The sequence below is a fragment of the Stegodyphus dumicola genome, chromosome 1 (genome assembly GCF_044657685.1).
Source record: "Stegodyphus dumicola isolate Sdum_Otavi_A_Nest chromosome 1, ASM4465768v1".
Lineage (NCBI taxonomy): Eukaryota > Metazoa > Arthropoda > Arachnida > Araneae > Eresidae > Stegodyphus > Stegodyphus dumicola.
The window spans coordinates 152,280,091-152,293,915 of NC_140768.1; the positions used below are offsets into that span (position 1 = coordinate 152,280,091).

The window sequence follows — 13,825 nt, forward strand, 5'->3', positions numbered from 1 at the left end:
AAAAAAAATGTTTAATACTTATTTAAATGATATATGACTGTAGCAATGATAAAACCTATATGTAAAGCATACAGTGTAATCTATAACTATAGATTATATACATTTAAGTATGATACTAACTACTTTTCTTGTAATCTTGTAACTAAATTTGTAGAATGTGATCGACTAAATAAATCAGTTTTGAATAGTTTGTATAACTATTTTCAAATTTGGCATTTATTTAAATTTTAAATACTATTTTATCCAAACTGCCATAGATAAAAAGAATTATAAGAAATTTTTAAATAATAAAACTACATAAGAAATAATAAAAGGGTAGCTAATTCACTAAATAAAGAGCTAGACAAGCTCAGAATGATGTTAGGCAACTCACCTCTACAAAACTTGACTTTTCGAATAAGAATTTCTGATATAGCAGGTTTGGTGCTGATACCATACAGAAATTGTCCTTAAAATCAAATTGTTCATACGTTTTCACAAACTTATTTTTAACTAAAATTTTTCAGAAAACTTTTTGAGGTAAAATGGATAGTTTGTTTAAGATCTTGAAAATCATACATAATGGATTATCAATTTGATTTAGAAGTTTTTAACATGTGAGACTCAATATAAATCATCGTATGGTACGAAATAATAATAAAGTTTATACTGGAAGGTACTAGTATTTCTTTGCCCTATACAAATTTCAATCTGCTGATAATTATTTCTTTTACCAACAATTTAAATAATTTTCCCCAATTTATCACAAATTACTTCCATTGAATGCAATTAAAACAAATTAACTACAAAGCTTGTCAGACAGTTCAAATTAAAATGCAAAGTGTGGCTATTAATTTCCAGGACTGCTCTAATAACACCAGAACAGATGGTATGAAAAACATAACCTTTTAATATGTTTCGAAGTAATCCCCATCTGCTGTAATACACTTCTGTGCTCGGCTGTATAAGTTGTGGAAACAACTTTTAAAGTCCTCTTTCAGAAGGCTCTTCAATGTCGACGTCACATTCTTCTTGATGTCTTCATCATGCACAAAGCGTGTTCCTTTGATCACAGTTTTTAGTTTGGGAAACAAAAATATGTCTGCTGGGGCCAAGTCAGGAGAGTATGGCAGAAGATGCAGGTCCACGACTTCATGCTTGACCAAAAACCTCTTCACTGGGAACGCAATGTGGGGGCGGGCGTTGTTATGCAACTTGACGTCAACATTGATGAACTTTCCGAAAGAAAACTTTAAAAGTCGTTTCCACAACTTATTCAGCCGAGCACAGAAGTGTATTACGGCAGATGGGGATTACTTCGAAACATATTAAAAGGTTATGTTTTTCACATCATCTGTTCTGGTGTTATTAGAGCAGTCCTGGAAATTAATAGCCACACCTTGTATAGTATATACATATATACCATATCTTGAGATTACATATTAATTTACAAATTACTGTACTGAATAGTCAGAAATAATTTATCAATGTTTGTAATATATAGCTTCAAGATTTAAAAATAATTCTGTTAAAGAATTCTAACTCTTCACCAATTTCAGTCATGAAATTAAGATAATAAGAAATTCAAATGCCAATATGTAAATGCTAATATGTAAAATTTTATCATTGTATTTTACTGCCCATGTTTCCAAAATGGAAATTTTTTAAATATACATGAAACTGCTATATTTTTACTAGCATTTTTAACCTCTACATATAGTAAAACAAAGAGTCTGTCTGTGTGTGTCTTTCATTAGCGCTGCGCGTAAGCTAATAGACTCACGGCTATGAAATTTGGTACACAGGTGCATATAGACAAGAGCCAGTGCACCTCGAAGCGATTTTTTCGAAATTCGAATTAGAATTTTTTTATTTTATGTTTTGTGATGAAAGTGCGTCATTTTGAGACATAATGGGCTATAGGAAAGCGAGATTTTACTCTTTGCACTCCATTTTCACATCGGCATGAAATGTAGGCACTTAGCTATTTTACGAACTTAAAATAAATTTTGTGTTTCAATAAATCGATTAAATACGAATTTATTTAACAAACACCTTTTCAACAGGATTTTTTCTAAAAAAGTTTACGTTTAAAAATGTACAGTTTATTTTTCTTTGATTTTTGGACACATTAAACTTTCATCCTTGTGATTGCTTTTACAAAAAGAATTTTGGGAAAATGATAATATTTTGTATTTTTAAAAAATTTTTTAAATGACGCTTCCAAGTACACTTCGCACATCTTACATCTTTAAAAATGTGATTTTGGCAACAATTTTCCTTTCTTACTGTTGTTGATAATTTTTGATGAAATCGCATCATTTTGAATAGTTTCATTCTTTTAGAAATATGGGTTTGGCAACAATTTTTCATCGTACTTTTTATGTCACTGTTTTTAAGAGATTGGCATATTTCATTGTCGTTTTTTATAAAGTTGTTCTGCAGAGTAAAATTGTGCGTGGAATTTTTTGTTTTTTGAGTTTCTTTTATGTTATTTTTTGCTTATTTCACTGTTTGTAAGATATTGAAAAGTTTTGGATGATTTTTTTTCTTCAACGGAAAGTTGGTTAATTTTTTTAATTAGAATAATTAATATTTGTATTAAGGGATATAGCTTATTTCATTGTAATTTTTGGGCTACTTTGATAGACGGTTGCACAGATTTTGGCGATTTTTCTTTTGGCAAGTAATAGGACTTATGGTAAGCCCATTGCTGGATAAGTTATTTCTGGTAACCGATACTCTGTTGTCATTTTATTTTAAAAATAATGCATTTTATTATGCATAAATTCCATGTTTTAAATATTATTTATGGCTTCTAAATGTTAAAAATCAATTTAATTTTGCATTTTTATTTGAAATAAAAATTTTTTTGTTTGTAATATTTTATATAATTTTATGTTGTGGATGATGTAATCAATGACGTCACCTTATTTAAAAAGTAATTGGTTTTACTAATATCTATAAATTTAATCTAATGTTTTAAACATTATTTATGGCTGTTAAATATTAAAATACAATTTAATTTTGCATTTTTTTAAATGATTTTATTATGAATGATTATTTAAATAATTTTAATTCTATGCGTGATGCAATCAGCTCCCTGATTGGTTACTGAATATTTGTGCATCACCACGCCATTTTAAAATTTTATTAGTCATCTCTTCGAATTCCTCAGATTTCAAATAGAATGGATATGTCCGTTTCGAAGATGAATGTTGTTATTGGTAATTACCAAGAATTATTGGTATTGGAATAAAGAAATTGCCCTTTGAGACCTTTTTTTTGGCCAACCTGGCTTTCCTAAACGAAGATTTATTTAAAAATTGTTAATAGCGTCAGAGGAAATTTATTTTAAATTTTTGGAGAAAACCTCGCAAATTGCTTCTTCAATGAAGTGCGAGAGATGTGGATCACAGATGAAGATCGTTTAAAGAACTTGTGTGTGTGTGGTACTTATCAATATACGACAGATAAAATACTTTAAAAAAATGTAAGTACATAATTTTCTTTTACTTTATAATTGTATACTTCAACTTTTATTAAAAAGTTAATACAATGTTTTCAAAAATTCATGAGATATTTATTGCCACATACGTTTTAATGTTAAATAATTAAATCCTATAAAACTTATTTTAAAGTATTTAAGTAATATTTTAATTCCTTTAAACGCTGGTATGATGTTTTTAATTCGATATTCAATTTAAGTAATATTTTAATCCAATTAAATGTTGGCTTAATGTTTTTATTCTATTATATGAAAGTAATAATTTAACCATACTTTAGCATTTTATACTCTTAGTAAATGTATTTATTTATATTTGCGAGCCATCTTAAAAAACAACGTTTCCAACAAAAAATTAATCCATTATTTTTAACGATATTTATTTTTGTAAAGTTTCTAATACTTTACCATATGCGTAAAATACATAAAAACAGGATTTTTCAAGATGGCTGATGACTGTAAAAACCGCGCCATTGTAAATCGCCAAAAATCCATGCAACCGTCTACCAAAGTAGCGCCTAATTTTTTTCTCTTGCAAATATAAGATAAAATATCATTAATTATTCTTTGCTTTTCAGAATTTTTTATTTTTTGTATTCTTTTATGTTATTTATTGCTCATTTCACTGTTTTTAAGATACTGAAAACTTTTGAGTGATTTTTTTAGGAAACAAATTTCTTAACCTCCTTTATACCATTTGAGTTCTTATGATTTTGGAAAGGGAAGTTGATTAATTTATTTATTAGGATAATTAATATTTGTATTAAGGGATATTGCTTATTTCAGTGTAATTTTGTTATACGTAATAACTTTTTTTTATGAAGTTTTTCTGCAGAGTAAAATTCTATGCAGTTTTTAAATTTAACGTTTGGTGTTTCCTTCAGCCATTTTTATGGTACATTTAAAAGCCAGACAAAGGCTGGCAGCGAAGCTGCTAGTCACAAATAAAGGAGTGTTATATAAACATTTAAAGACCAAATTTTAAAATAACTAGCAAATCTTGAAAAGTCTTGAAGTACAAACAAAACTTTATTAAAATTAAAGAATAATAATAAAAGAGGGCCAAATATTTTATACCTTTGATATCACCACATCCAAATTCAGGTTTTGATTTTGTTTTACCCTTATCTGGCAGTGGTAACTGGAAAGTAATAAAATTTAAAGTTAAATAATATAAAAAACCTTCAAAAGAAAATCAGTTTCTTATAATAACAAGTACTCACAGACTGTTAAAATGTATTGTTTTAAGATAGCAATGTTAATTAATTTTTGTATTTTTGAGACATAATTTCAAAAGCACTACATGTAATTTAATTTGTCCTACAAAAGCAATAAAATAAATATTCAGTATTAACTATTAAACAATATATTATTTGGATTCGCAAGCCTTGAAATTTTGAAACAAAATTTATTATATTTTAATTATATTTCTTTGCTATATATATACATATACATAGTTCATTAAAATAACTTCCATACTTGCCAACCTATGACACTCAAAAATCGGGAGATTTTTTTAAGAAATCAGGAGATTTTTCACAATGTTAAAAAGACTTTTTAAATGATGAAAATATAGTTTTTGATAATGAATTAACTTTAAATAGTAACTAATTCTTAAATGCAAGCAACACATACACATAAAAAATATTTTTATTACTTGCATCGTAAAAAAAAAAAAAAAAAAAAAAAAAAAAAACTTTAATCAGTTTTTGTACAAATGTTATAAACAGTGGCAGATTTTGCTTTCTTTAAGAAAGAAATTTCATAATTTTGTTCCTAGCAATTGCCACTTAGGCCTGCTTTCGTTAATAAAAGTTTTTCTGATTTGTCATCACTAATATTAGATCAAAATTTAATCCTCATTTTCCAACAACACTGAAAATCCTCTCACACTCTGCATTACTATGGGGAACTGTCAAGATGGCCAACATAATTCTAGACAGTTCACTATATTTTAAAATTCCATCAGCATCTTTCAGTTTTCCAATTAAACTCCACTGGGTGTCAGTCCTAGCTGATTTTATAACTTCATCCAAGTTTTCTAATTGTAAACTGCTGTTATGCAGCTGTTGGAACTGTTTCAATTTTTCCTTCCTTTTATAACTCCTTTCAAGATAATAATAAATATCAACAATGTGTTCATCCGCATTTATTGGTAAAGAAGCTGCCCCTTTTTCAGCTGCTAAATTTAAGAGGTGACAGGTGCACCTCATAATTTGCAAATCTGAATTTTCCTTTCTCAAGATGCCTGCAACACCAGTTTTCAAGCCTACCAATACTGGTGCATTATCGGCACCAAGTGCTAAGCAATTATCCAGAGGAACTGCATTTTCTTTTAAAGTTTTAATAATTAGCTGTGCTATATTAAAACCTGTCAAATGTCCTTCTAAAGTGGGGACAGAAAGTAAACTGCACTCAATTTCTAAAGACTCTGGATTAAAAAAAGAAACAACAATTGGATACAGTTTTGAATCGGTATTATTGCTTCCGTAGAGAGGCAGAACGGAGCTGTTTTAATGCAATCAATAACTGAAGATTTATTTTTAAAATCCAGTTCTTTAACAATTGCACCTGTTTTGATTCTTGAGAATTTCTTATAGATTTCACTATCGGAAACATTTTTCTAAATAAAACTGCAGCGTGATCCGATGCATTCAGTGGCAGGTTGTGCTCCAGTAAAAAGGCAGAGAACAGATATTCTGCATTAATAACTTTTTGGTCCTTTGTTTCCGAAGAAAAATTTAATTTTTCGTTTTTTTCAAAACAACTCCTGTTGTCCTTGTGTTTTTGTGTATGCACATTTTTTAGAACATCCGCCCCTGCACCATGCGAAATCGAAAAATCGCAACGACAGGCGGTACACATCGCAAATTTATCACATTTCCTTGAGAAAATAATGGAAGGAAAGTCAACTGTGTATGATTTTTGAAACGTACATGAGTATTTCACCTTTCTCACAGACATAACAAAAGATTATAATTTCTAAAACTCTTTCCTGAATTCACGTGTACTCACACAACTCAGGACAAAATGAGAAGAAGTAACTAAAGAACATCCAAATAACAGCTTGCTTTGTCCTCATTGGCTAATATATGCCAGATGACACGCAGGTGGAGCACGATGCCCATTGGAGAACTGGAGAACGAAGTTTCTGGATACGTATATGCTCTCACTCACAAAGCAGAAGTTATCTAATTCGCAAGTTTTTGTTTTAGATATAATCTAGAGAAAATTCAATTGCTTTCAGACGTCCAAATCCACTTTTTTTTTTTGTTTGTTCATATAACAAAGTAATTAAGCCAAGTTCCATAAAAATCGTGAGAAATTTTAAGAATAAGAAAAAGTCGGGAGAAATATATTGTAAATCGGGTTGGCGGGAGAGCGGTCAAAAATCGGGGGTCTCCAGCCTAAATCGGGAGAGTTGGCAACTCTGAACTTCAAAAATTGTTTCAGCATCTTTTACATGTTACTCATACACAAAAGAAATCTTCATGTGAACTTCCTGATCTGCATCAAACTTTACACATGCATGTATTTACAGCAATAATTACCCTTTACATGCTCTGCGCAGGCTCTCTAATAGAAAAATATTATTTTAATATATTTTTTAAACCTTTTCTCTGCAATGCATTTACAGTAGAACCTCAGATCACAAATTCCTCTCTTCATGAAAAAATTATCTGAATAACAAAAGCATCTTGGATGAAGAATGAGTTATGAACACTCAATTTGGCAACATATGATTTCCAAAGGTGATTTAAGGTAACCTATATAACATTGTGGGGTTTCACACTTTTAGCTAACAGCTAAATGTATAGGAACCTCATGAACAGTTAATAATCACTTTTGTTCAGGAACAGAAACGTAAACTCAAGAAGGGTTAACTACCCTTTATTTCTCAAAATATGAATTAAATAGTCGGCTCCTTTCTCAGAGCGTACAGCAAAGCCTCCCCTTGGGTTTGAACTCAACTTAAGGTAATAAGAAATAAAACTTAACTAATCCGCCTACTTTTGATAGCTTTGGCTATATCTTTTTAAGCTTTGGCTATATCTTTTTAAGCTTTGGCTATATCTTTTTAATTAAGCATTAAAAAGATATAGCCAAAGCTATCAAAAGTAGTTTAATGCAAATGAGTAATATCGAATAAGCTGGCAAGCTATCAAGGGTCTGAAATACGGCCGAGCGTAGTAATAGCTTAGAGGGAAACATAGCCAAAAGGCGAACGCGCACTAGTCAGAAACTCTGAGGTTCTCTAACAAAGTCAGTGGAACTTTGACTTAAATACCACTCTTACTCATTTGCATTAACTGCAATTCTAAACACACATTCCGGTAGGAAATTGTAAACTGAAATTAGGAGGGATGAGAAAATAGCTTTAACTAAAGATAACTGTTAAAAACTTAGGATTAACCTTAGAACATAACTAAAATTCAGAGCCTCCTAGAAACACCATTTTAATATTTTTCATTGCTTAACTCCTATTAATGAAGCTCGGCAGCAAGTAACTTACAGAGCATAACTTTGGTCTGCAGGAAATTATAGCCAGAATGAATTGCAGGCACACACTTTGAGCACTTTCACACTTATGACATTTTTTGTTATCTATTAAATTGTATCTCTAGGCAAAACCTAAGGCTAGGAAATTAAAAACAAAGACTTGAAATTATTAGAGATCCATAAAAAATGAGCTAAAGAAGAAAGAATTACAACAGCTTCAGAAGCAACAACAGAAGGCAACTGTGGAAGAAATGTTTATAGAAGAAAAGACAGAAAGAAAACTGATCTAGTTCTATAATCTGCAAAACTGGGTAAGATGCAAAGTTTTCACGTTATAATATGACCCAGATAAAGTAATAGCAAGTTTATAGAATAAGCATTTTCAGTGACAATGCCATGTGTCACTTTAGAAAAATTTTAAAACAACTAATCATATTGAAGAAATTTTGAGTGAAACAGAGGCCAAGTGAGTCTCAGCAGAGTCACGTGATACTTAGAGACAACGATAACAGACATTTTCTAAAGACAATTAATTATCTTATGCTTCCATGGAAATAAAATTCCCCGTCCAAAGAATAACATCTTCCTCTTTAGTATCCACTTGTACCATCTCCTTTGTACTCTCTTTTTACATTTAACAATTTACATCGATTTTGGGTTATGAACTTGTGCACAAAGTACTATTGTAAAGTTTAAATAATCAATCATCTGTGACCCATGAAAAAAATTACTCCATTTTACATTAATTCTTATGAGGACTAGTGCTTCAGTTTATGAATGATCTTAAGAAACAAATTAAGTTTGTGAACTTAGGTTTTACTGTATTCTTCTAATTGTTCAAGTAAAAGGCATAATTAAAACTTACCTTTTTTGGGCTAGGCTCAGTTTTGCTGCTCTTCTGATAAGGTGCTGCACTGGGATCTGTTTTGCTGCTCTTCTGATAAGACACAGGGCCAGTATCTGCCTTATTACTCTTCTGGAAGGGTGCTGGACTTGCTTCTGTTTTGTTACTTTTTTGAAAAGATACTCGACTTTCTGAATCTATTTTATTAGGTGCAAATTTACTAATGCTGTCCCTTATCCCAAGCTTCTTCCTGGGTGTGCTTGCTTCAGTTTCAAATGCTATAGTAAATGCTGTAGCAGCAGGAGATGAATGAGCTGAACCAGTATCACGATCCTCTCCTGTAGTAGTACCATAGTTAGGAGGAGCAGAACATGAAGAAGTTTCGCTCCTTTGACTATAATCTAGATTTCAAAATTTGAATGATTTTATTTTAATGAGCAGTTACATTAGACAAAGAGGAATAAAGTAATTTTCTTAACTACTACTATAATTTTCACTACAATTTTCATAAACTGGTAGATGATAAATTAATTAAAAAATAAATTCTTTTAAAATGAAAATTAGAATTATATTACTTGAAACACTAAATTTTTTGTGTCTTCAGTAAAACCTTCACAATTAATAAAATTTTTTGGCAAGATTACATAAAAGGATGCTTTTTCATTTGATATTTTTCTTACTGATTTTGAAAAACACTCTTCAGATTGTTTTCAATGAAAGAAAAAAAAATTCACTTTTTATATATGGGGTCATCTAGAAAGTTCTGTGGTTTTTCAAATTGATGCATGTTTCCTTCTAGTTATTTATTTTTTACAAATAAGGAAAGACCTTGATCAAAGCAGGTGTCTAAATATATTTTCTGCTCATACTGCAAAATTCTAGCAGTACTGCAGCATAATTACTTCCTTGCACGAAATAAAAAGGAAGTATTGTAATCGCGAAAAGTTTCAGGCAGCACATTTCAACGAAAATATCCATTTTGACCGCTATCGAATGCAATTTAACGATGTTTTTGCGTGATATCTGTACGTAAGGACAGAATAAAAGACTCGTTTCCTCCAAAAAAATTATAAAACTGCTTTAAAATTAATTCTGAAGAGAAGTTTTCGTGGCGTCTGTACGAACATATGTACGTACGAACGTATCTCGCATAACTCAAAAACGAGTAACCTCAGAACGTTGAAATTTTGTATATAGGACTGCTATAACATGTAGATGTGCACCTCGTATTTTGGTTGCAATCGGCCGCACCAAACATATATAAATATATTAATATAAAAATTGTAGTAAGCTCGCCTAAAAGTTACCAAGAGCTGCTGCTCCAAAAAGTTCAACACGTTTTAAAAAAATTAATTTATATATATATCCACTCTGTTACCCGGCTCAGTGATCTTAGTTTCTTTACTCTTATATGTTTGTAAATTGTACATTTTTTGCTTTAAAAATGATTCACTTATGTTGTTTTTATCTTCCAGTTAAGGTTTTTATGTCTTTAGTAAATCTGTATGCAATATTTTTAGAATTATAAACAATTTTAAAATTGTTTAAGTGCCACTAAGTTTTTATTTTATGGCGGCCATTGATTGTTTACATTTGAAACAGCAGACTAGTGGATTTGTTGCCAATCTAGAGAAACTTAGCTTCGCAACAACAAAGATAACGCCTTCATTTATTATTGCCAATTAAATCATGCTTAATCCTTTCTGGAATTTTTTTCGAGGAAATAAGTGTTTAAGATTTACTGCGTAATTTTTAATATAGATATTTTGAGTTTTTATGTATTTTTGCCTTCTCGCGAAGTGAGAGCTGAATTAATTGCATGAGAAATACTTAATCGTCTGTGAAAAACTGTTTCTTTTTTGTTTAATTTCTTTTATACATCATTCTAGCTTTATTATAGTATTTGAATAGAACATGTGGCAACGATTAGATAATTCTTTTCTTTAAATGATATAAATTTTGTGCATTACGAGTTATAATATGAACGAAATATAATACTAAGTGAATCTAGCGCCAGAGTGTCGCTATGGTAAACAAATACTAGAGTGAATTTTAAAGAATGCATTTATTCTCTTGTGGTTTATGCGCTGTCGGCGAAGTACATTTAATTCAATCCAATAAGTTTAAATGAAATGCAAGAAAAAATGCATATAATTTAATATTTCATACAAAGAAGTCATGTGGTGTAAATATCAGATTTTTTTTTTTTTATTATTATTATTTTTTATTTTACTGATAAGAATGGAGGAACTCAGAAGTTCATCATATTATTCTCTTTTATTTTAAAAATGGAAAAAATACTAGTCAAACTGTTCATAAAATTTGTGCTGCATATTGACAAAGTGCTGTTTCTGAAGAGACAATTCAAAAGTAGCTTGAGAAGTTTAAGGATCATTTTCTATAAACAAGGACCTATTAAAAGAAGCTGTCACTGAAAATCCATCTTATGCAGTTTATGACTTGTCAGATAGACTACATATTCTACAACATACAGTACATAATCATTTGAAGAAGATTATGTACTGTATGTTGTAGAATCATTTGAAGAATATTATGATGTAATTTGAAGAAGAATATGTATGTAAGCTGTACCATATACAGCAAATTCCAATTTAACAGCAAAATATGATTGATTGAGTTTTGACATGTAATTCTTTGTTGAAAAAACAATAAAGAAGCTCCTTTTTTTGAAATTTTTCATTACTGGAGATGACAAGTGAATACTGGAAAATAAGGTTTACAAAAAAGGGTCACAGTGTATGGCAAAAGAACTTCCGTTAGTAACATCACTAAAGGTCTGCATCACAACAAAGTAATGCTACTACTTAGTGAGACTACAAAGGAATTATACATTATGAAATATAACGAAATCAGATAATATGTTGGAAAGTACTATTCCCAAATAGCAGTTTTAAAATCAGAAATTGATGTAATGTGTCCAGAACTGACCAATCATCGACATATTGTCTTCCATTAATGACAATGCTCACATTTTGGTGAATGTCAAAGATTTATTAAGTATGGATGGGATATTTTATGCCATGCTCTACATTCATTATACTTCGAGTTTCATCGGATTTTTGTCTCTTCAGGGCACTTCAAAGTTCTGTAATGGCCTGGAGTTAAACTTCTTTGGAGGCTGCGAAACAGCACCTTGATACTTTATGAATAAACCTAATAACTTTGTTTTAAAAAAATGAATTTTCTGGCTGCCAGTGAGAAAGCAAGCCATAGAACAAAATAGTGCCTATGTGATTCAAAGAAATTTTATGTTATTGTACTGTTTGATTTGTATTGATCATATATATATAAATTGCAAAACTTTCAGATGAACTAATATGTGTGTGTGTGTATATATATATATATATAGGTACATTTGATATTAAACAGTACATCTAGAAAGTTTACTTTAGATTTACTCACACATTATCATAATTTATTAAAAATTGTCACAATTTTTAACACTTCTGCTTTATACTGAAATAAAAATCACAATTTTCCCTTAAAGATTGATGTTTTAATATTAGAAAAAATGAAATAAAAAAACTTTCTAACACATTTTTAAGATCCTCCCTCCTGCAAAAAATATTCCACAATCAAATAGTCACCATAAGGCATAAGATAAAAGTTGGAAAGCCGGTATTCTTTCAAAGTAATCAAATGTTATTATCTAAATAAAACACACATTTCTCTGTTTCCCTTCAAGAAACTTTTACAATTTGATTTTTAAGTTCAAACTCTTAAAATAAATTAAATTTCAATCCAAATTTGAAAGGTAATTGACAAGTTAAAGATAAACTTTAAAGAAGGCTTTTGACGAGCTGATTTTAATTGATATACAATGAAAAGTTACCAGGACTATCAGAAAGTGCACCATCTTGACCAATCCAATCCCATTCTTTGTCCTGCTGCCTAATATTACTAAGGTTTAATGATAAAGTATCAGGCGGATTATCCTCCCTTGTCAAAGCTGGTAATTCACAACCATGAATGTTTTTATTGTTTTTGTTAGAAGCCTCCTCAAACTTCAGGTTTGATTTTTTAGCTTTCAACTCTTCTTCTAATGTTTTCTATGGAAGAAAAAGTAAATACAGTTATGTTTGATTATCAGCACTATAACATTTAATGATTTATGATTCACAGATAATGGTGCCACATACAATATGCAATATAGAAAATAAAAATGGTTGTTGATAATATGAAAAATAATATAATACAGTTAAAGAAAATATATCATACTTATTCTAGATAGAAAGCTGAACAGCTTTTCAATGTCTCAATAAATACATTTTAAAATTATAGAGAAATGAAATTAAACGCAAGAACTTTTACTAGCAGTTAAATTAGCAGTCAGCACAATTTATCTGCAAGATACTTTTTTAAAACACAGAAAAAAATATTGTATAGAATGAATGGTGAACATGCCTTTAGATTTGTTCTTATTTGTTGCTTAATCACTTATAGCACAGTTTCCCAGCATGGACGTTATTGCCTATTGCTGGATACTAATTAGATCTATGGAGATATTAATAATCCAGGGGACAAGTAAGGAAGTACTAGAAAAGCAAATGGACAATAAGAACACATTTGGGAAATTCAGTCGTCCTTTTACAAGTTGCTCTAAGTTGCAAGTAGTTTCATTTTTCTGTTCAGAACTTTTAAAATTTCAGTACAATCAAATGAAAGAGAAGAATGCTAAAGCAAAATTTAAAATTTGGGCCGTGGGAAGAAAAAAAGACAACCTTATTTTGCCATGATTTTAAATAAATTTTATCAATTTTGGGAATGATCAGAAACAGATACCTATTCTTCAGAAGATAAAAACTTTTTTTTTTTTTTTTTTTTTTTTTTTTTGAGGGGGTAGCTTTTGAAGAAAAGTTAATTTATGCTTGATTGCTTTGAAAACTTAAGAGTTTTATTCATAATCTATACCAAAATAACTTTTTTTTGGCGCCTAATTTTTAAATTTCAATCAAATATTCTGAAAACATAACCAA

General features: G+C 29.8%; 1 protein-coding gene across 3 annotated transcripts in view; it reads right to left on the reverse strand.

Moving 5' to 3' along the window:
- Positions 1–13,825, reverse strand: part of LOC118203681 (uncharacterized) — a 115,851-nt gene that overhangs the window by 69,304 nt on the left and 32,722 nt on the right. For all 3 annotated transcript variants that reach the window (XM_085822169.1, XM_085822162.1, XM_085822159.1), the window contains exons 6-8: positions 12,682–12,898; positions 8,850–9,229; positions 4,562–4,625 (exon numbers count right to left, since the gene is read on the reverse strand). In XM_085822169.1, coding sequence (XP_085678295.1) covers positions 4,562–4,625; positions 8,850–9,229; positions 12,682–12,898 — 661 coding nt within the window. The remainder of the gene's footprint in view (positions 1–4,561; positions 4,626–8,849; positions 9,230–12,681; positions 12,899–13,825) is intronic.